A 19725-nucleotide genomic window follows, 5' to 3' on the forward strand; every position below is an offset into this window, starting at 1 on the left:
AAGGCGCTGGGCTTATGGTCTCTAAGACCCCTCTCACGCTGCAGTACTGGGCCTCTCCAGCCGCTTGGAGCCCAGGACAGGGATGGCTGTGCTGGAGAGCCCCTCAAGCCCTCTCATCTACCCTCCAAAGGAAGGCTAGGTGCCTGCTCTGGTCAAAGCTGGTCATCCAGCCCCCGGCAACTAAAAGCAAAACTGGATTTTCTATCTAGCCCACGAGCAGGCAGAGGCCCCCTGGTGCCATCAGGAAGAGAGACCGAGTGAGTCAAAGACAGAGGGAAGGAAAAAATGGCAATTCTCTTCGTAGATGGAGCCGCCAAGGCCTGCTCTGCCTAGCCCACCTTGGCACCACCAGCATGAGGGGGCATCACTTCTAGAAATAAGCGCTCAGTTTGTCGGAGAGAGTATGTCTTTACAAGGATCTGCTTAGCCCTCCAGAAGAAGCTCATGTGTCACCACCTCCCAGAAGTCCTCCTGCTTCGTCAGGCTGGGTTGGAGCTCCCAGGGCTCCCCAGGTCCCCCGGTTACCACATCGATCGCACTGCCTTGTTAGAGGCCACTGGTGCCCAAGAGAAGTCAGAGAAGTGGAGCATACCAGGAATTGTTTTGGAAAATGGGAGGGTGGTTGTCCTGATAGAGGTAACAGCTGGCATTTAGTGGGCAGGACAGGGACGCTGGACACCTGCACCATAAAGACTGTCCGGCATGACTCCTGCCGAGAGTGTCCTGCCACACGTGTGCAGGTGGACAGCTGAGGACAGCACTCAGCCCAGAGTGGCCCACAGAAACACAAAGTACTTGTTGCACAGTTTTTAGCAAACACTGAATTTTTCAGGAATGCAACTCGTTTCGAAACTGAGGGAATTTGTGTTGTTCTTTGTGTTGCTCAAACTTGACCAGGAGTTTTTTGCTGTTTCAGAGAATGCATCACGCTCATGGCCGTGCCAGATGCCTGTGTTTGTGGCTGCCGTCTTCATGATTCACAGGCAAGCTCTGACTGCTTCCTTGGGTCTTCTAGTTGTGCCCAACACCGACTTCTAAAACATGTATTACTATATTATAAATTGTTTTCCTTTTATGTCTCTTTTTTATCACACTTAGGGCATTAGGCTGGCCTCGCTCCCTCCCCCCAGCTCCAAGCTCAGTCAGATCCGGGCCCTGGACCCCCCATTTTATGTTACATAAATATAGACACGCATAGATTGTATTATTTTTGAATTCCACTTAATAATATTAAAGGGGGTTCTGGGTCTGACAGGCTCATCTGCAGGCTGGCAGGGCCACGTGTCCTTCCCCGTGTCTCCAGCACCAGGTCAGGTCTCAGAGAATATCTGCCAGATGAACACAGGAATCTAGAAATGAGTCCCTCACGTGGATGAGGTGGGGCCTGAATCTACAGCCTAGAAGGGAGGAAAGGGATGGGGCGCTCAAGCGGAGGGAATGAAAAGAGAGTGCCGGAGGAGGCGGTGAAGTGACAGCCGCCAGTCACACTTGGGGTCGGGCAAACTGAGACAGGAGGGGGCCGGCCAGGGCCCAGAGTCTGAGTGAGCCTGGAGCCCACGGGTCTTGGCGGTCATGAGCTCCCTGGTCTCCCCACCACCCCCTCCCACTCCCAATCCAGAACAGAGAACAGAAGGAAAGACAGATGCTGCCCCAGGTCGCCCTACAGCAGAGGGGCTCAAGCCTTTCTGAACTGACTCGCCTACGAAATACATTCTCGGATCACCACTTTGTGAAACCACATGGGGACTTCTGTCCCTGGTAATAGGGGCAGGCTGTGACAGGGCAGGGCTGAGAACCGTCGTTATCATGTTTTTTGGACCAACCCAACCAGAAAACAACTAAAGCAACTAGGTTTTTCAAATGGATATTATTTTAAGACTTCTTAAAGAACTGACAAAACAGTGAAGAATTATTGGGCCCGATCAAAGGGAAGTTCGAACAGAAGATCAAAGGGAAGTTCGAGAGATACAGAAACACCCAAGCTACTTTCGCCCTGAGGATATTTGTTGATTCCAGAAAACACGGGCTTTTATTTGGATGACTCCATCAGGTGACCTGGACAGAAATCCAAGCCCAGGCCCATGGAAGATGGGAGTCTAACAGGCGACCCTCCACTCAGGAAGCTAAGACCCCAAAGGGCTACACCCCAGGTGAAAAGAGCTCCTTCCAGCAATGAGAGCCCTGTTGGAATCCCCTGGATGGTGCAAGAAACCCGAAATTCGTGCCTGGCTTTAGGCGGTCTTGGATGGGTGGAGCCCCAGGAGTCCAGTAACAGGATATGCACACCCTCTCTGGAGGAAGGTAACTTCCTCCTGGTCCACAACGACTCATACCAAATCTTTCAATTTTTTTAAGCGTTTATTTATTTTCAAGAGAGAGAGAAACAGAGCGCACATATGGGGGAGGGGCAGAGAGAGAGAGGGACACACAGAATCCAAAGCAAGCTCCAGGCTCTGAGCTGCCAGCACAGAGCCCGACATGGGGCTCAAACCTGAGCCGAAGTTGGATGCTCAACCGACTGAGCCACCGAGGCACTCCGTACCAAATTTTTCAAATGCAATATCCAGTGTATAGTGAAAAACAACCAGGAACTCTTGGGAACTAGATGTCATGAGAGAGAACCAACCCACAAAACAGACAGTAGAAACAGACGTTGAAGAGACTTCAAACGCAGGCATCCGTAGAACAGATACACCTACCCTGCCTAAATCCACAAAAGCCTAAGGGATCCTTAGAAGGGGAAACTGTACAAAGTAACATCACAGGCTGAGAAAGAACCAGACAGAATCTCTAGAAATAAAAAAGCTTCAACAACCACACTTAAAACTCACTTAAGTATTTAACAGGGGAACAGGAGCTTAGGCAGGGCCGAAGGAAGAATTAATGAGACATTAACAACTCTTACTACCACGCATTCTATCCAATTCTTTAAAGGATGGTTGAGTCCCATTGAAGGGACTTCACAGCCCACTAATGGGTCAGAGCCCATGGCTGAATGAAGCACACTGCCCTGGAGCATCCCAGGAGTGGGAGGAAGCCAGCACTGATCCCTCCCTGCTCCCAACTCTTTCATCTCTGTCTTGGAAACTGACTACCTAGAACTTGTCAAATGTGCCTTTTTCTCTCACACAGATGGTCCCTTAGAGCCTTGCCCGTAATACACGTCAGAAGATGCTTGTTGAATGAATAAATGACTTGAGTCCTCTAAAATATTTGTGGCTCACCTCTCTGTGCACCTCCATGCTTTTACAATGTTGTGCTTTCTTGCCCAGAGGCAGCCCTGTCAGAACCCCAGAAGAGGCCAGAACCCTTCTTCTCACCAAACCACAGGGCAGAAGGGCAGTGAGGAGGAAGAGTGGGATGGGAGTGGGGAGACCGGGCTCACACGGGATCTGCAGCCTCAAAGGCCAAGAGATAAGTCTGGGTCCGGGCAGGTTTCCAACAGTAAGGGCTGCGTGTGCTGGGGGACACATGCTCGCAGCGGAGGGGGCACCACTGCCTGTGAGGCTGCAGACAAGAGGATGTTCACCTAGTAAACAAAGTCAACTGACCTTCCCTGAAACTAAGGTATGTAACACTCCAAAAGCCACTGCCACTGGGGGAGCTTTAAAAAATACAAACTCCTTTGGGGCGCCTGGGTGGCTCAGTCAGTTAGGCATCTGACTCCGGGTTTGGGCTCAGGTCATGATCTCGCGGTCTGTGAGTTCGAGCCCTGCGTCAGACTCTGCGCTGACAGTGTGGAGCCTGCTTGGGATTCTCTCTCTCCCTCTCTCTGCCCCTCCCCTGCCCATACTCTCTCTCTCTCTCTCAAAATAGTAAACATTAAAACAAAATTTTTTAAATACAAACTCCCAGGTCCCCTGTAGATTCAGCAGGTTGGGGCGAGGCCTGGGGATATGCATTTGTAAAGGCACCCCAACCCCAAATAGTCCTCCTGTTCCCACCAGGTTGAAAAGCACCAGTGCAGACGACTCGAGATGCGAACACAGCACAGGGAATAAAGTTCTACAGTCACAATAACATCTAAGCCTTGTGTAAATCACATAAACATCTGCTTTTAATTCTTGTCAACGTTTAGACTCAACCTGTCGAACAAAACACGGAAGACTCCATGGGTGTGTACAGAAGAGAAGGCAAGGTCGTTCAGCCTTGATGTAAAACAAAGTGAGCCTGGCAGAGGAGGGAGGGGGCGGGGGGCAGCGCTGGGGTTGCTGGTGGCCGAGAAATGAAGGCGGACCCATGATCATCAGGTTTATGAAGGTGACAGTGGAGAATCGCAACAGGCTACCCTCAGGAGGATAGGGCAGAGGAAGTGGACGAGTGGCCCAGGGGAGCTAAATTCTCCTAGAATAAGCAAAACATTGAAAGACCTGGGAGCGACAGGGGAAACATCGAAGAGTTCAAAGGGACTGCCTTCCGAAGTGGCTGAGGAGGCATAACATGGTACAACCCAGTGGGGGGCAGCTGGCAGACTAGCAGCCCAGATGCCCCTGCCCCCGACTCAGCAGCCTCGCCACTGGTCCAGCCTTCAAAGAGCACACCTGCGTTTGCACAAAATGACAAGAGACAGGGGTCTTCGCTGCAGCACTGGCGGGAAAGCTGGAGATTAGGGATAGCCCAAGTGTCCATCGGAGGGGACTGGTTAAATACTTCCCAACAGAGCCGCATAATGGAATGCTCTGCAGGTGTAAGAGACAGAGGTCAGAACTTCGGACACACGCTACACGCCACACGTGCGTAAACCGTGAGGCCATTATGCTAAGTGAAAGAAGCCAGTCACAAAAGGACAAATACTGGGTAATTCCGCTCATGTGGGTACTTCGAACAGTCAAATTTACAGAGTTGGAAAGCAGCACTGTGGCGGGGGGGGGGGGGGGGTGGCAGTGGCAGTGGAGAACGGCTGGTGGTGGTGATTATTTAACAGGTTAGACTTTCAGTGTTCTGGGAAGAAAAGAGTTCTGAGGCCGGAAGGTGGTGATGGCTGTATAACAGTGAGAATGTGCTTAATGACACTTAACTGTACACTTAAAAATGGCTAAAGATGGGGAACTTTATGCTATGGATCTTTACCACGATGTAAAAATAAATACTTTTTTTAACGTTTAAAACTATGTAAGTAGGGGCGCCTGGGTGGCTCAGTCGGTTAAGCAGCCGACTTCGACTCAGGTCATGATCTCGCAGTCCGTGAGTTCGAGCCCCGCGTCGGGCTCTGTGCTGACAGCTCAGAGCCTGGAGCTGGTTTCAGATTCTGTGTCTCCCTCTCTCTGACCCTCCCCCGTTCATGCTCTGTCTCTCTGTCTCAAAAATAAATAAATAAACGTTAAAAAAGATTTTTTTTTTAAATATGTAAGTAGTAGAAACACTATTTTCACACAGTTGTGGAGGATACAGAACAAAAATGAGTTGGTTTTTGTTTTGTTTGTTTCTTTTGAGAGTGTGTGTGGGGGCACGTGTGCACGCGCGCGCGCGCACTCACAAGCACAAGTGGGGGAGGGGCAGAGAGAGCATGAGAAAGAATCTTCAGCAGGCTCTACGCCTAGCTAGGAGCCCGACACAGGGCTCGATCTCACAGCCCTGGGATCAGGAACGATCTGAGCCGAAATCAAAATTCAGACACTCAACCGAGTCACCCAGGCACCCAAAAATGAGTTTCTAAGTGGAAGAAAAAAACAGAGACATTTCAAGGTTTCTACATACTAATATGAAAAGGTCCCCAGTAGGATCCATAGTAAGATTTATAAAGTAAAAACAAAAAAACAGAATAGTGTATACAGAATGCTACCTTTATGTAAGAAAAGGGGGGAAATCCGAAGAGTGTATATGTTTGTATTTGACAAAGGAACCCTGGAGGACGCATAAGGAGCTCAGGAAAGTGGTCCCCTGAAGGGACCACAGTAGAAGAGCGAAGCAGGGGGAGAAGGCGGGTGGGAGCAGACTCTCTATGCCTATTTGTACAATGTTTTGATGTTTTCATATATGAATAAATTTCCTAGTCTGTTTTTCTATACCGTTGCCCCCAGAAAAGGGGGCAGAAGGTGAGTGAGGGTGAGGTGGGGGGGCAATGTTGCTTTCATCTTGAACCTGGAGCCTGTATTCGCATTACTTTTATAAAATGGGGGGGGAGGGAATAAGAACAAAATTTTAAGTGGCCAATAAACATATGAAAAGATGCTCCATCTCATTGGTAGTCAGAGGAACGCAAATTAAAACCGCAGTGAGATGCCATTTCACACCCAGCAGGCTGGAAGAAATTTAGTGGGACAGAACCAAGTGCAGCGAGAGGGGGGGTGGAAGCAGGGGGGGACGCACCCATAGTCTGGGGGGAGGGGTGTGAGCATGCACAGCCCTGCAGGAAGGCTCAGAAGAGCTCCCTTGCACCAGGTGTCCCCCACCTCGGGACACACCCAAGACACTGCTGCACATGAGCCCCAGGAGACGGGTATGGCAGTGCCCGCCGCAGCATGGCCGGCAGCTGCCAAAAGCCGGAAATGAGCTAAATGTCCATCAACAGGAGAACCGATAAGTGGATTGCAGTTTATTCACCCGATGGAATATTACATAGCAATTAACCAGATGAACTAAAGCCAAATGTGTCAACATGGAGAAACCTCAAAAACCATGCTGAATTAAAAATGTGCGGAAAGATTTTAATACGCGGGGTTATAAAGATGGGAAATCGTACCCTGTATTGTTCATGAATACAGCCCTACATATTAATAGCAAAAGTATAAAAACAGGCTCCTGAATGGTACACACCAATTTCTGATGAGTGTTTGCCTCTGGAGAGAGAGGGAGGAGAAAGGGATCAGGGGAAAAACCCAAAGGGCTTCAGCTACAGGCATAAGATGCTTTAAAAATGACAAAGTCTGAAATAAACGTGGCAAGAAGGATCTGACAGAGCTCTCTTGACTTTTGTGTAGAGTTGAAATATGTCTTAATAATAACAAAAATAACAATAAACTGGGCTTGGAAGGTGGGACAGGGAGAGCAGAGGCATAGCCTTGGGGGAGGTGGGGGGCCCCCAGCCATATAAGCACGGGGAGGTCACTTCGTCAGCCTCTCCCCGGCATGGGCTCCCCCCAGTCTGGGTGGGTAAGTGGGTAAGTGGCCACTACATACATTCCTAGGGTTGCCATAGCTAGGTATGTGGGCTCTGAGCTTCCCTAAGGTAGACTGGGAGACAAGAGCTCCCCAAGCCCTGTACCGGGTCTCCCCGTGCCCCCAAGTGGAAATGGAGATAGAAAAAGGGCTCACAGGAGAGAATTGCTCAGACCCCAGGCCCAGTCAGCAGTGTGAGACTCAGAGCAGCCATAACCCGAAGACCCCTATGGCAAAGCAAAGGTCAGGGAGGGTGGGCTGGCATGGGGTGCCCTACACATTGGGGCACCAGCAACCTGGGCCTCCCAGGGCCCTGCAGAGTCTGGAAAGAATTCCCAGAACGTGTTAGGGCTTGGAATGGCCTCAGAAGATGGCTAGAGCTGAAACCACAAACAAGAAGCCTATCAGGGACTGGTGGAGGCTGGTCGGGAGCTTCACTGGGCTTTGCCAGCCCGGCCTGGGGGCCTCCAGGGTCAGCATGTGAGGATAACCAAGCTTTTGGGGGAGAGAGGGAGAAACCAGAGTTCCCAGCAACGGTTGGGCCCTCCCAGGATGCTGTGACTGCACTTGTGGGGCCTCAGGAAACGGCCATCTCTGATGACATCTAGCCAACTTCTAACATGCCTGCCATGGCCCCCACACCCTTGCTGGGGACCTCCTTCCAGTGCCTTACAGGGTGTTTACAGGAGGGATGTGGAACCATGAGAACTAGGACTCCCAGGTTTGAGGCCAAGCTATGCTTTCCTCTTCTCTGGGCGTTAGTCTCAAAACCGAAGTAGTGGGAGGGGCCATGTCTCTTGTCCAAGTTCTCACACTCCCAACTACCTGCCAGCTATGGGGTGCACAGAGACCTGGTTCTGTCCCAAAGGTCGGCTCTTCTCAGGTTCAAATGGGGCCACAGGGAGTTCAGAGGGGCCTCTGCCTGCCTCATCAAGATACCCCGGGCCAGGACCTGGGGCAGAGAGGGCACGGAAGAAGCTGGAGGCTGAGTCCCCCCTTCCCCCTCTCTGAGCTGGCTGGGCGCAGTGAGGCCACAGGGACCACAGGGCAACCCCCAGATCTTGGGGAGGGCCCCACTCACAGGCTTTGGGAAAACGGAGAGGAAAAGAAAGGAGGGAGTAGTAGTAGAGGAAAAGAAAGTAGGGAGTTTTTTTGTTGCCAAAAATTGGCCCCAGACTCTGTCCACTGGAACTCTAGAGCAAATCTTCCTCGGCCACACCCACCTGCCTGCCACCACCTGTCACACCACAAAGCTGACTGCGCACACCTTCCCTTTTTGTTTCAGTGCCCTCCCTGCCCTGGCACAGCCCACCCTGGGGACCCTCACCCTTACTAACTTCCTCCCAAGAATTTACCTAAATCCCCCAGCTAGAGTAGAAATCTGCCCCTCCATGAGCCGCTCCAAAGCTCTCCTACTTCTGGCTCCAGGAAAGGCCCAGGCTCCATCACTACCCACTCTCAACCTTCAGGACCCAGGGGCAGGCATGGTCAGAGCTGGGCCTCCAAGCAGGGGGCCCGCACCAGCACCCTGAAACCCCCAAAGCCCAGGCTCAATGCTTTCGAGGTTGGGTTCAACCTAAGGACTTTGGACGGGTCACAGCAACGGGAGCAGCCAGGCCTGAGAGAGGCAGCAGGAGCGGAAGGAAGCCTGAGGAGGGGCTGATGCCTGCATTTATTCCTCAGATGTGTACCAGGCACGCACTATGTGGCAGACGCTGCAGCCAGAACAGAGAACAAAACAACCAGAGATCCCTGCCCTGGCGGAGCTGACATTCTAGCTCCACAGACGATAAACACATAACTAGAATGAATGGGGCATGTCAGATTCACGCTGTAGAGAAAAGGAAAGCAGGGAAGGGAGATGAGGGGTGCAATTTGATACTGGGTGGTCAACGAATGCCCCACCAAGGATATGAGACCTGAAGCACAAGCCAGGTGAATATGCGGAGTAAGAACCTTCCAGGCAGAGGAACAGCAAGTACAAAGGTACGGGGTGGGGGGGGGGGGGGGTTGCTTGGCTGATAAATATGAGGAACAGCAGGGAGGCGGTGTGGCTGGAGGGAATGAGAGGGGGGCAAGGGGTGGGGGATGAGGTGAGAGAGGCAGCGGGCAGAGTCTACGGTGGTGAGGAATGTCCAGTGCCAGAGGCAGTTCCCACATACCAGGGCACGTCCTGGCCTAAGACCCCCAGACTCAGCCCCCACTCAGAGGCCCCCAGTACAAGCAGAAGCAGAACAACAGGTGTGGGGCCCTTCTTCCAGCTGGGAGGGCCCCCCTCTATCTCCTCCACCTTTCAATGGATGGGCAAGGCCCGGGCAGACAGACGGTCAAGGATGCCGCAGGATTATCTTAAACCCCGCTCGCCTCCCAGCATCCCCCTCAAGCACAATCCCAGCTAATCTCTCCCCAGAGGAGCAGCCACGTGGGCAGACCAGGCGGCAGCAGCCCGGCGTGTTCCTACCTGCTCCCACCCTGCCCACCACACCCAGGATCTGTCTGATTGTCGGTCTCAGCCTCACAGGTAATCACAACAATAACACTTTACCCTGGCTGGGCACGGTGACAGCAGGGTGTCATTTCATTCTCTCAGCGCCCTTGGGCCTGTGGAGCGGGCCTGAGGAGCCCACTGACCACGGAGGACACAGAGGTCCCGAGAGTAAAGGCCCTTGCCAAGGTCACTCAGCAGAGCGAGGTCTGGGCTCCACAAGCTCCCCTCGGGCGGGAGTCCTCCACAAGGCCCGGGCCTGGGGACACCGCCAGGGTCAGGAGCGGGGACCCAGAGATCACTGACTCCAATCCCCTCACCACGCGGATAAGGAGACTGCGTGAGGCACCCGGAAGGGCTCTCACCCTGGGCCTCCTAAAGCCGGGGGAAATTCTCTTCCCCTCCCCTGCTCCCTCAGAAAATGCCCAGTCATGCAAACAAAGAAGGCCTTGTGGCCGGTGGGGAGTTCGGGGGAGAACAGCTCCCAGCCAGATGTGGGTGTGCCCCTGAGAAGCGGGGTGTGGCCCCCCGGAAATGAAGGCAGAGGCTGTTTGCGCCGAGGTAGCAGCAGCACAGCCTGATGGGGGTTCCGCAGAGAGTAGTAGGAGGGCTGCAGGGCAGCTCCTGGACTAACCCGGCCCGTTGGGGCTGGATGGAGTTGAGTGAGTTCTGTCCCAGGGCCAAGACTCAGCAGCCTGGGAGGGAGGCTGGCGGCAAGAGCGGAGGTCTTACCTCGGAACTTCTTAGGGGGGTTGTCCAGGTCCCCTGCCGCGGGCTCCACCACACAGCGGTCATCCACCAACCTGAGGGACAAGGCAGCTCCATCAGCGGGACAGAAGAGACCATCTCCCCAGGCGTGCCTCCCTCAGGGCAGGGGATTCCAGGGCACTGGGGAGACCTCCAAAAAAACCTCTCCATCGCTGTCAACCGCCCCCCCCCCCACCATCAAGTCTTTCCCTTTCCTGGCACCGCTGTTAAAAGGCAAGGTCTTTTGGGGTGGGGATGGGGGGACCCCAGAAGAAGCACAGAGACACATCCAGCTCCCCGACCCTCCCACCCCCCACCCCTCACTTCACGGGGCTAGAGCTGTCTTGTAGGGGGTCTGTCTCCAGTCTGGGCTGTTGCACACTGCAGATATAAATCCTATGAAAGCCCTGAGTGAGACACTGCTGCCCAGACCTAAGGGACACTGGGCAGTGTAGGAAGGCAAGGGAAAAGGACCAACAGAGACACAAAGTCAGAGAAACTCAGAGAGGGAGGAAGGGAGAGACAGAGAGAGCAGAGCAGAAAAGATAGAGTCAGAAAAATAAGCAGGATACAAACAGAGACAGAGAGAGACTAGAGACAGATGGACAAATGGGAAAAGCTTATGAGACACCAAACTAGGAGGACCATCCTTTGGTCTCAAAGACAGGACAATGAACCTTGCACCTTCTCAACCTCAGTCAGGCCCCATTCCATACCCTCCCTTTTGGCCTATCCTGGGGCCTAAAATCTCTTAAGCCACAGCTGTGATTAATCCGGAATCTCTGGAGGACATCCATCCACCCACTTACTCATCCATCCATCTACCCACCCACTCATCTATCCATCTACCCATCCATCCAACTACCCACTCATCCATCCATCCATCTATCCATCCATCCATCCATCCATCTACCCACCCACTCATCTATCCATCTACCCATCCATCCAACTACCCACTCATCCATCCATCCATCTATCCATCCATCCATCCATCCATCCATCTACCCACCCACTCATCTATCCATCTACCCATCCATCCAACTACCCACTCATCCACCCATCCATCTATCCATCCATCCATCTACCCACCCACTCATCTATCCATCTACCCATCCATCCAACTACCCACTCATCCATCCATCCATCCGTCCATCCATCCATCCATCCACCCACCCACTCATCTATCCATCTACCCATCCATCCAACTACCCACTCATCCATCCATCCATCCATCCATCCATCCATCCATCCATCCATCCACCCACCCTCTCATCCATCCAACTACCCACTCATCCATCCATCCACCCATCCATCCATCCATCCATCCATCTACCCACCCACTCATCTATCCATCTACCCATCCATCCAACTACCCACTTATCCATCCATCCATCCATCCATCCATCCACCCACCTGTTCCTACATTTAAAATTATTCAATGCCATCCTAGCCTCTAGGATAAAGTGATGATGACGATCCATCATTTCAGAAGCCAGATCTTATCTCAGCATTTCACAACTGTTACCTCTGAATTCTCACCAACTTCCCCACAAGGGGCTATTCATTAACTCCATTTTACAGAGGAGGAAACTGAGTTTGAATGCAAAATAATTTGCCTGAAGTCACAGAGTTGATTCCAAAACCTCCTTCTCCTCCCCTCCTTAGGTTGGCTAACAAGGCCTTTTGTGGACTGACTCCACCCACTCCCTATCTGGCCTCACAACTTCTGCTCCAACCATGCTAAACCTCCAGTTGATCCCAAGGTCCCTGGAGCTCTCATCTCTACATAGGTGGTCCTGGAAGCCTGCAATGCCCTTCATGCCCAGCCCTCCCTGGCTCCCCACCAAGACCCAGGCCTAGCAGACCTCATTTATTCTTCCACCCTCGGCCCCTCTCTCTACTCTGTGAAACCTTCCTTGGCCAGTGCCCTCCCTCCCCCTGGGCCTCCTTCCCCCGTGTTCCCACAGCACCTGGTCCCGGTCTCTCCTGCTACCATGCCTCTTCCTACTGCAACTGGTTGCCGTGTCTACACTATGGGTTCCTTGAGGACAGGACCCCAGTTTTTCCTTTGGCATCACCAGCACTTTGCACAGTGTGATCCATAAGAATAATAAAAGCAAGCAGGATTTTGTTTCTAATGTTTTCATATGTTATTTAATTTTCTAAATCTGCTTTATTATTATTTCCATTTGGTGGGCCGAGAAGCCAGAGCACAGAGAGGTAAACAATCTGGCCAGGAACATAGCAGCCAGCAAGCAGAAGGGCCGAGCTTTGAAGCCAGGCCGCTCAGTGTCAGAGTGGATGCTGTGCAGGACCTCACCATGATGGGGAGGGGAGAAGGCAGCTTGCTCTGTGAGGACCCCTTGGTCTTCTTCCCTCTCCCTAGCTCCCAGACTGGCTCAGGGCTTGGCCCTCTTTCCTCTTCCATCTGCACGCACACCCTTGGGCATCTCGGCCACATTCGTGGGCTCCAAAGACCACTTAGACACTCACCAATGACTCCCATATCCACCTCGCCCCCAAACTCCAGATCGCGGCTCTAACTGCCCACCCAACACCTCCACTTGGATGCCCATAGCACCTCACACTCAGCATGTTCAAAACTGAGCTCCTGGTCTGCCACCTGAACGTGCTCCTCTTAAAGTCCTCCCCATCTCAGTTGATGGCAACTCCGTCCTTCTGATTGGTTGGGCCAAAAACCTTGGACCAATCTCTGGCTCCTCTTCCACCCACGCTCACACCCAATCTGTGAGGAAACCTTGTGGGCTCTATCTTTAAGATACGTGCAGACTATGACCTCTTCTCATCACTGCCACCACCACCTGACCCAAACCACCACCCGCAGTCATCTGGATGTGGAACTGCGTCCTCACTGATCTCCTGATGTCCCCCCTTAACCCCCTAATTCCTGTTCCCCACACAGCACACACACCTTTACTTGAGAAGGTGAGTCAAATCAGGGCAGTCCTCTGCTCAGAATCCTCCGGAACTACCCATCTCGGAGTAAAAGCCTAGAATTCACACGGGCCTAAACCCACATGACCCAGCCCTCACCTCTCTGACCTCATCTCCTCCCCCTGCCCCTTGCCCACTCTGCTCCAGCCCACGGCCCTCCTCCAGGCTCCTCAAACTTTCCAGGAGATTTGGCACTGGCTCTTTTGTCTGCCCCCAGATGACACCCTCCTGGCTCCCTCCCTCACCTCCTTCAGATGGCGGCTCAAATGACCCATTCCCCTGAACACCCTTCCTCCCTCCCTCCCTATTCTTTTTAAAACTGGAAATTGCTGTTTCTCACACCCATTATGCACCTCCCTGCCTCACTGTTCCCATAGTACTTCTCACCACCTGGCCTGCTCTATATTTTACTTATTTTGGTCACAACCCCCCCTCACTTGGAATGGAAGATCCATGAAGACAGGGATGTGTCTGTTTTGCTTCCTGCTGTATCCCCAGAATCTAGACCACTGCCGGGCACAGGGCAGGCACACATGGACTATATAGTGAGCGAATTAATTCGTTTCACTAGCTGTAAGGGAAAGTATACAAGAAGCAAAAGATAAGGTCCCTGCCTCAGGGAGTTTAAACTCTCATTGGGAAGACAAATCACATACTCAGAGGAGTTAATGATATAAAGAATATGTATGAGTGCCAACTGGTGGTACCAACTGTGGATTTTGTCCAAATTCAGGGAAGGAACAGGTCAGAGCTTGGCCAATCAGAGGTGTGAAAGAAGAGGCAGGAACTGTACAGAGCCTTGAATAATTCATAGAATTTCCTGTAAGACATTAGTGAATCAGATTAGCTGGTTGCCTCTTAGCAAAGCCCTGAAGGAAGGGGACACAGGATGGATATGTTTTGATGGGGGAGGGGAGGAAGCACTGGCCAGGACTGGGGGCCTGGCACTACCAGGGGGTGCCGGACAGCCATAGGGCGTCGTAGAAGTCAGTGTGGCTGAGGAGAGACTGGGGTAGCCCCCAACAGCCCCGATCTTGTCCAGCGCTCAAGGCATTGGGGTGGTCCCCTCCTCAGAGATTCTGTCTAAGGAAAGTCCACCCTCACCCTGACCCCACCATGACTCCCCTGGGGACTCCTTGTCTGGGCCACACGTGCAGGAAAAACACATGTAAATTCGGATGCCTGGCGTGCTTTTCCTAATCCCCCTGGCACAAATCTGCCCTGTCATTACGCGGATGTCCTTCTGTCCCCACCCACTCTGGCACAGCTTCTGAAGCCCTGATATCTCCAACTCAGCCCCTCCCCAGTGCCCCATGGAGTGCGGGAGTGCAGGCTAAAAACACATAGGGAAAGGGAGGGATTGATCAGGAGGGGAGCATGGCCTCCAGGAGGAGAACTTCAACAAGGTTGGGAAGGAAAACATCCTCCACCTGCAGCTGAGAGAGGGCAGGAACGGTCTGTAGGAGGGACCAGAGCAGAGAGGCAAGCCATGTGGGAGGATTAAAGAGGCAGGGGTGTTCCCGGGAGGTATCAAGAAAACAAGGTCAGTAGATGGGACTTTCAGAGGTTCCTCCTGGCTCTCACATTCCACCCCCTCCGTCCTCAAAGTGTGGGTCCGGAGTAGCAAAATCAACATCGCCTGGGAACGCTGGGCTACATTCCGACCCCTCCCCAGGAACAACTAAGGGATGGCACCTTGCCCTACTCAGCATTTTATTTCCCATCTGATGCATAGGGGAGCTCCCCGCCTAGCCTGTAAGCAAAGCAGCTGTCAGCAGAATGTTTAGCGTCTCCAATGTCCCCAAGCGCCCCCGCGAAAGCCTCCTTCCATTCCTCTGCGTGTACTCATTAAGACTGAGGCAACCCCTGAACAGGCTATCAGTCGGGAGGGGCGGGAGGGGTGCCTCGAGAAACCATTAACAGATTAAGCAGGAAAGTCCTTATCAGATGGGCTGCAGGTAGACCTGAGGCCAGAAGGAGGCCCGAGGGCCGAGACCCACGACAGGTAAGTTCTGATGGAAGGGGCGCCTCAGGGGGCAGATCGGGCGGGGGCGCCGGCCAGACGGTGGTCGCGAGCGCCCCTCCAGCCCCTCCCCCGGAACCCGCCTACCCGGCGTCTGCAGTGCGCTCCCGGCGCCCCGCCCCCGCCGCCAGGCCCCGCCCCTTCCCCACCGCCCGGCGAAACTCGCCGCCCCACGTGCGGCCGTCACCCGGCCGCGCCGCCTCGCCCGGGCCTGCCTCCGACTGCAGGCGCGCGCGGGGGCGGGAGGGTGACGTGCGCTGCGTCCGCGCTTTCCTCCCTTGCGCTGCCCGGCTGCCCCCGCGGCGGCCCCGGACCCCTCCCCAGCCGGTGGCACCCACGTCCGGGGGCCGTACCCCCGCACTCTCCTCATGGGGGGAATCTGCGTTGATTAAAGGAGCCGGACACCGATCACAGGTGCGCGGCTTCGCGTGCGCACCTGGCGCTGTAAGGAGAGCCCAGCTCTCCAGAGGGAGGTGGCGGCGGCGTCGCTTCACCCCACCCCTGACCTCTCCCGAGCGCGTCTCCGTCTCCGTCTCAGCCTGAGGTCCCAGGAAGGGTTGACTCCCACCCTCCGCCAGCCCGCTGATCTCATCGTCCCACCTCCAGGCGTTTGCACACCAGAATCCCTGTCCCTGTCAGAGTCCTGCCAAGCCCTGCCATTTTCAAGGCTGTGCTTAGACTCCTGCAGAGTTCCCTGCCCATTCCCACCACATCGCTCCTCATCTAAAAGCAGGTGACACCCCAGCCACGACCACGTTAGAAAAACTAGTTTTCCAGTGTGCGGAACACGTTGTAAATTGTTGTATATTTTATATCCAATACCTAATTCTGTTCTTACCACAGTCCACTGTGTGGTTCAAGGAGTGAAATTAAACACCACCATCACCCTACCCCCTCCGGTCACACACACACACAGCTGGTCAGTTGGTGGCACATGTACAACCGAGGTCTCCATGGGTTCAACAAAACCTTACAGAGAAGCCATTAGGTGCTGGGTGTCATCTCTACCATCAGGAAGCTCATACCCAACATGCTGAGTGACCTGAAGACAGGAGTCATGTCCTAGACCCCTGCATCTCCCCACCTCAGGGCCAGCCCAGAGGACACTCAGCAGCCCTGAGGACAGTCCCTACTGTGAGCCTTCCATCCGCTGGGAGGCACAAAGCCAGTTTGAGCCTGCACCATGCAGGGCCCAACAGGGCATCCACGAAGTGGGCACAGAGAGATGAGCGCAAGTGGGGAGGGGTCTGGCCGGAGGCCTGTATTCAGGGCTGCCCTGGACCCCCTGAAGAAGAGATGGTTGAAAACTCTGCTCTACACAGTTGTGGCGGAGGTTGCTGTCCCTGAAATGTCCATGGGGTCTGCACCCCCAGACCTCAGTCTAAGGGAAGAGAGGAAGGCAAATGCATCCGGGGACCAGAGTGGCCCCATTCTGCCCTGGCTGGACTTTGAGATCCAGGTGGGAGTCATAGAAAAGGCAGTGGGGCGGGTCAATGCTGTCTGGAAAGATTAGATAAGGAGGAGGAAGAAAGGACCTAGAAGTGGGTCAGGTGACGATCAGAAGAGCCTGAATCAAAACCTGCACCTACCAACATGGCCACTATCACAGAAGCCACAGGAGGGGGAAATCATAGACTGGGAAATGCCTGAGGGACTCTAGTCAGCCCCTCCCAATCTGGCCTGGAAACTGAGGCATGGAGGGGAAACTGAGCAGCAGGTCACACGACAAGTTAAAGGAACAGCCAGTTCCAGACCCCAGATCTCTGACTCCCAGACCAGGACACTGGCCACCACCCCAAAAATCTAGGCCAGATCCATGGAAGGCCTCTCCCAATGCAGGCCCTGTTGGAATACTGGGATTGGCTGGTGGTGGATGAGGGCCTTAGAATCCCTTTCTCCAAATACCCAAAGTCCCACCCACTAGGTGGGGGTGGGGAGGAATGTTGGAAGAGGAAACCAGGTTCACTGGCTGGGATGGATCTCTGGCTCGGATCTCTGGCTCATCGGAGAAAAGAAATTCATTTCTGCATCCCTACAAAAACATCCATTTACTTCACCTCGACATATCTTTCTTTATGAAGGATCCACCATGTATCACCAGAGAGCCCAGTATATGGAACTTAAAACAAGCATGAATCAGTAAATGTTTGTTGAATGACTTAATGCAGTCTGATGAAGGCTAAGAGATAGACTCCCTGGACCTAAGGGCAGGCAAGGTAGGCTTCCTCTTCAGAGAGCGTAAGTCTAAAAAGGACAGTAAGCCACACACTCAGTGAACTCCAAGAATATTTCCAGAGATAATGGAGGTGGTAAAAATGACTAAATTTGGTCCAACAGAAATAAAGAGCAGGGCACTTGGGTGGCTCATTCAGTTGTGTCCAACTTTGGCTCAGGTCATGATCTTACAGTCTGTGAGTTCCAGCCCCGCATCGGGCTCTCCGCTATCATCGCGGAGTCTGCTTTGGGGCCTCTTTCCCCCTCTCTCTCTGCCCCTCCCCTGCTCGCTCTCTCTCTCTCTCTCTCTCTCTCTCTCTCAAAAATAAATAAACACTTTAAAAACAAAAGAAAGAAAGAAAGAACGATCCCGGTCTAATGTGCAAGCCTTCAGGGCGCTGCCTCTGCCCACAGGCCTGGGTTTTTGGCTTTCAGGATTGGTAGACTCTGGTAAGTCCCAGGGTCTCAACAATGCTGCTCGGTACACAGGGGGATGTATCTGTTAGGCTAAGAAGAGGGACGGAGAGCTGGAGAGACAAGAGGGAAAGCTGAGACGAGACAGAAAAGTTTAAACAGGGGCTGCCCCGCTGGTCGGACTTCACCTCACCCACTGGCCTTGCCGGCCCAAGCCTTTCTCCTGCTCTGCATAACCCGGAACTGGACTTGTCCTGTCCTGCTTGACATAGTAACTGAGGCCTTAGGATTCAGGCCCTGAGGCCTGGCCTGCCTGGCTCCAGACTGCCGCAGAGCTCTCTGGGAAACAGCCGCAAAATCCAGAAAGTGAGACAGTCTATAGCATAACCCACCCTGTCTTGTCAGGAACTCGGTGTCATCGTGGGAAAGAAAGAGGTGGGGGCATAAGAATCAGATGTAACATGTGGACCTTGATTGGATCCTGAATTAAAGAAACCAGTGGTCAAAGACAGACTGAGGACAATGGGGCACATCTGACTACCGACTGGGCATTGGATGCTATTAGGAAATTATTGAAGGGTGTGGTAACAGTACTATGGTTACACAGGAACATACCCTTATTTCTTAGAGATGTGTAATGAAGTATTTAGAGGCGAAAACATGCAATTATGTAATTTACCATAAAATACTTCAGCAAAAAATAGATGCAGCATATATGGCAAAATGTGGGCAATTATCGTCTAAGTAACGGGCATATGGGTATTCTAAATGGTTCTTTTTACTTTTTTTGAATTATATGTATGCCTCTGGCTGGAGGTGAAGGACCAAAGTGACAGCCTAAGTGAAGGCCAGGGCCACCTACTGTAAAAGCTCTGTAAAGTCTCCCCGTTGCCAGCAGCAGCAGCATCTCTGAGACACAGACTGAATTCTGCCTTCCATGACCTAGATCATTCCCGTCACCGGTTTCTAGACTCCCAGCCTGGAGAGGACAGCTCTCCTACAGGCTGGGGGAAGCGGGTGACGGCTGGCTGGCTGAGTAATGGGAGGGATTTGCGAACCAAATATACTGCCCCAGCACCTGCAGCTGCCCCCAGGGCTGAGGTTCATGTTCACTGCCTCTTCTGGCTCTGCCCACCTGATAGCCAAAAAAATACCTACGTTTACACACCACTGTGATCACTGTGCTCCTCTGCTCTGTCCCCTGAGGAGTCCTTCCTGCCTGTCTCCCCAGGTGGAAACCCCTCTGCAGTGTGTCCCCACCCAGCCCCAGCCCCATCCCCCACCCACACCCTGGGCTCACTGTGTAGTCAAGGCCTAGCCTCGTCTCTGTGCCCACAGTCTCCAGTGTGAAAGGCCCCTGCTACGTGAACCAGGGCAAGTCCTTTAGCCTTGCTAAACCAGGGGCCTTCGTGCAGGGAACTGTGACTGCAGGGGCTCTGTGCTGGGTACCACTGCCAGCATGACCAGCATGACACATTCAGGGGGACTCGGAACTCACACTCAGAGGCCTGAGGTGAACTTCCTGGAGGTCTGGGTTCTGCCCACCTCCCCTCTCCCAGACCTCCTTCCCTCCTCTCTCACAGCCCCCACTTCCAGGGAGGAGCCCCCCAGCTCCACATGGGGTGTTAGCATGGACAACAGGCCCGGGGTGGACTGCAGGGGCTCCATATGCAGGCCCAGGGGCAGTCGAAACCCAGAAACTTCCCCCTGAGCTGAGAGCAGAGCGCTGGTGTGGCCTCACCCTAAAATCCAGCACATCACCCCACCCCCAACCCAAGCCACTGCCCCA

At 53.4% G+C, this 19725-nt stretch overlaps 1 protein-coding gene across 3 annotated transcripts in view; it reads right to left on the bottom strand.

Moving 5' to 3' along the window:
• The window catches only part of ITPR3 (inositol 1,4,5-trisphosphate receptor type 3), a 67146-nt gene that overhangs the window by 40669 nt on the left and 6752 nt on the right, over window positions 1–19725 (bottom strand). For all 3 annotated transcript variants that reach the window (XM_053905131.1, XM_053905132.1, XM_053905133.1), the window contains exon 2: window positions 10316–10386. In XM_053905131.1, coding sequence (XP_053761106.1) covers window positions 10316–10386 — 71 coding nt within the window. The remainder of the gene's footprint in view (window positions 1–10315; window positions 10387–19725) is intronic.

Source organism: Panthera pardus, unplaced genomic scaffold (genome assembly GCF_024362965.1).
Source record: "Panthera pardus isolate Hobbes unplaced genomic scaffold, ASM2436296v1 HiC_scaffold_17, whole genome shotgun sequence".
Taxonomy (NCBI): Eukaryota; Metazoa; Chordata; class Mammalia; order Carnivora; family Felidae; genus Panthera; species Panthera pardus.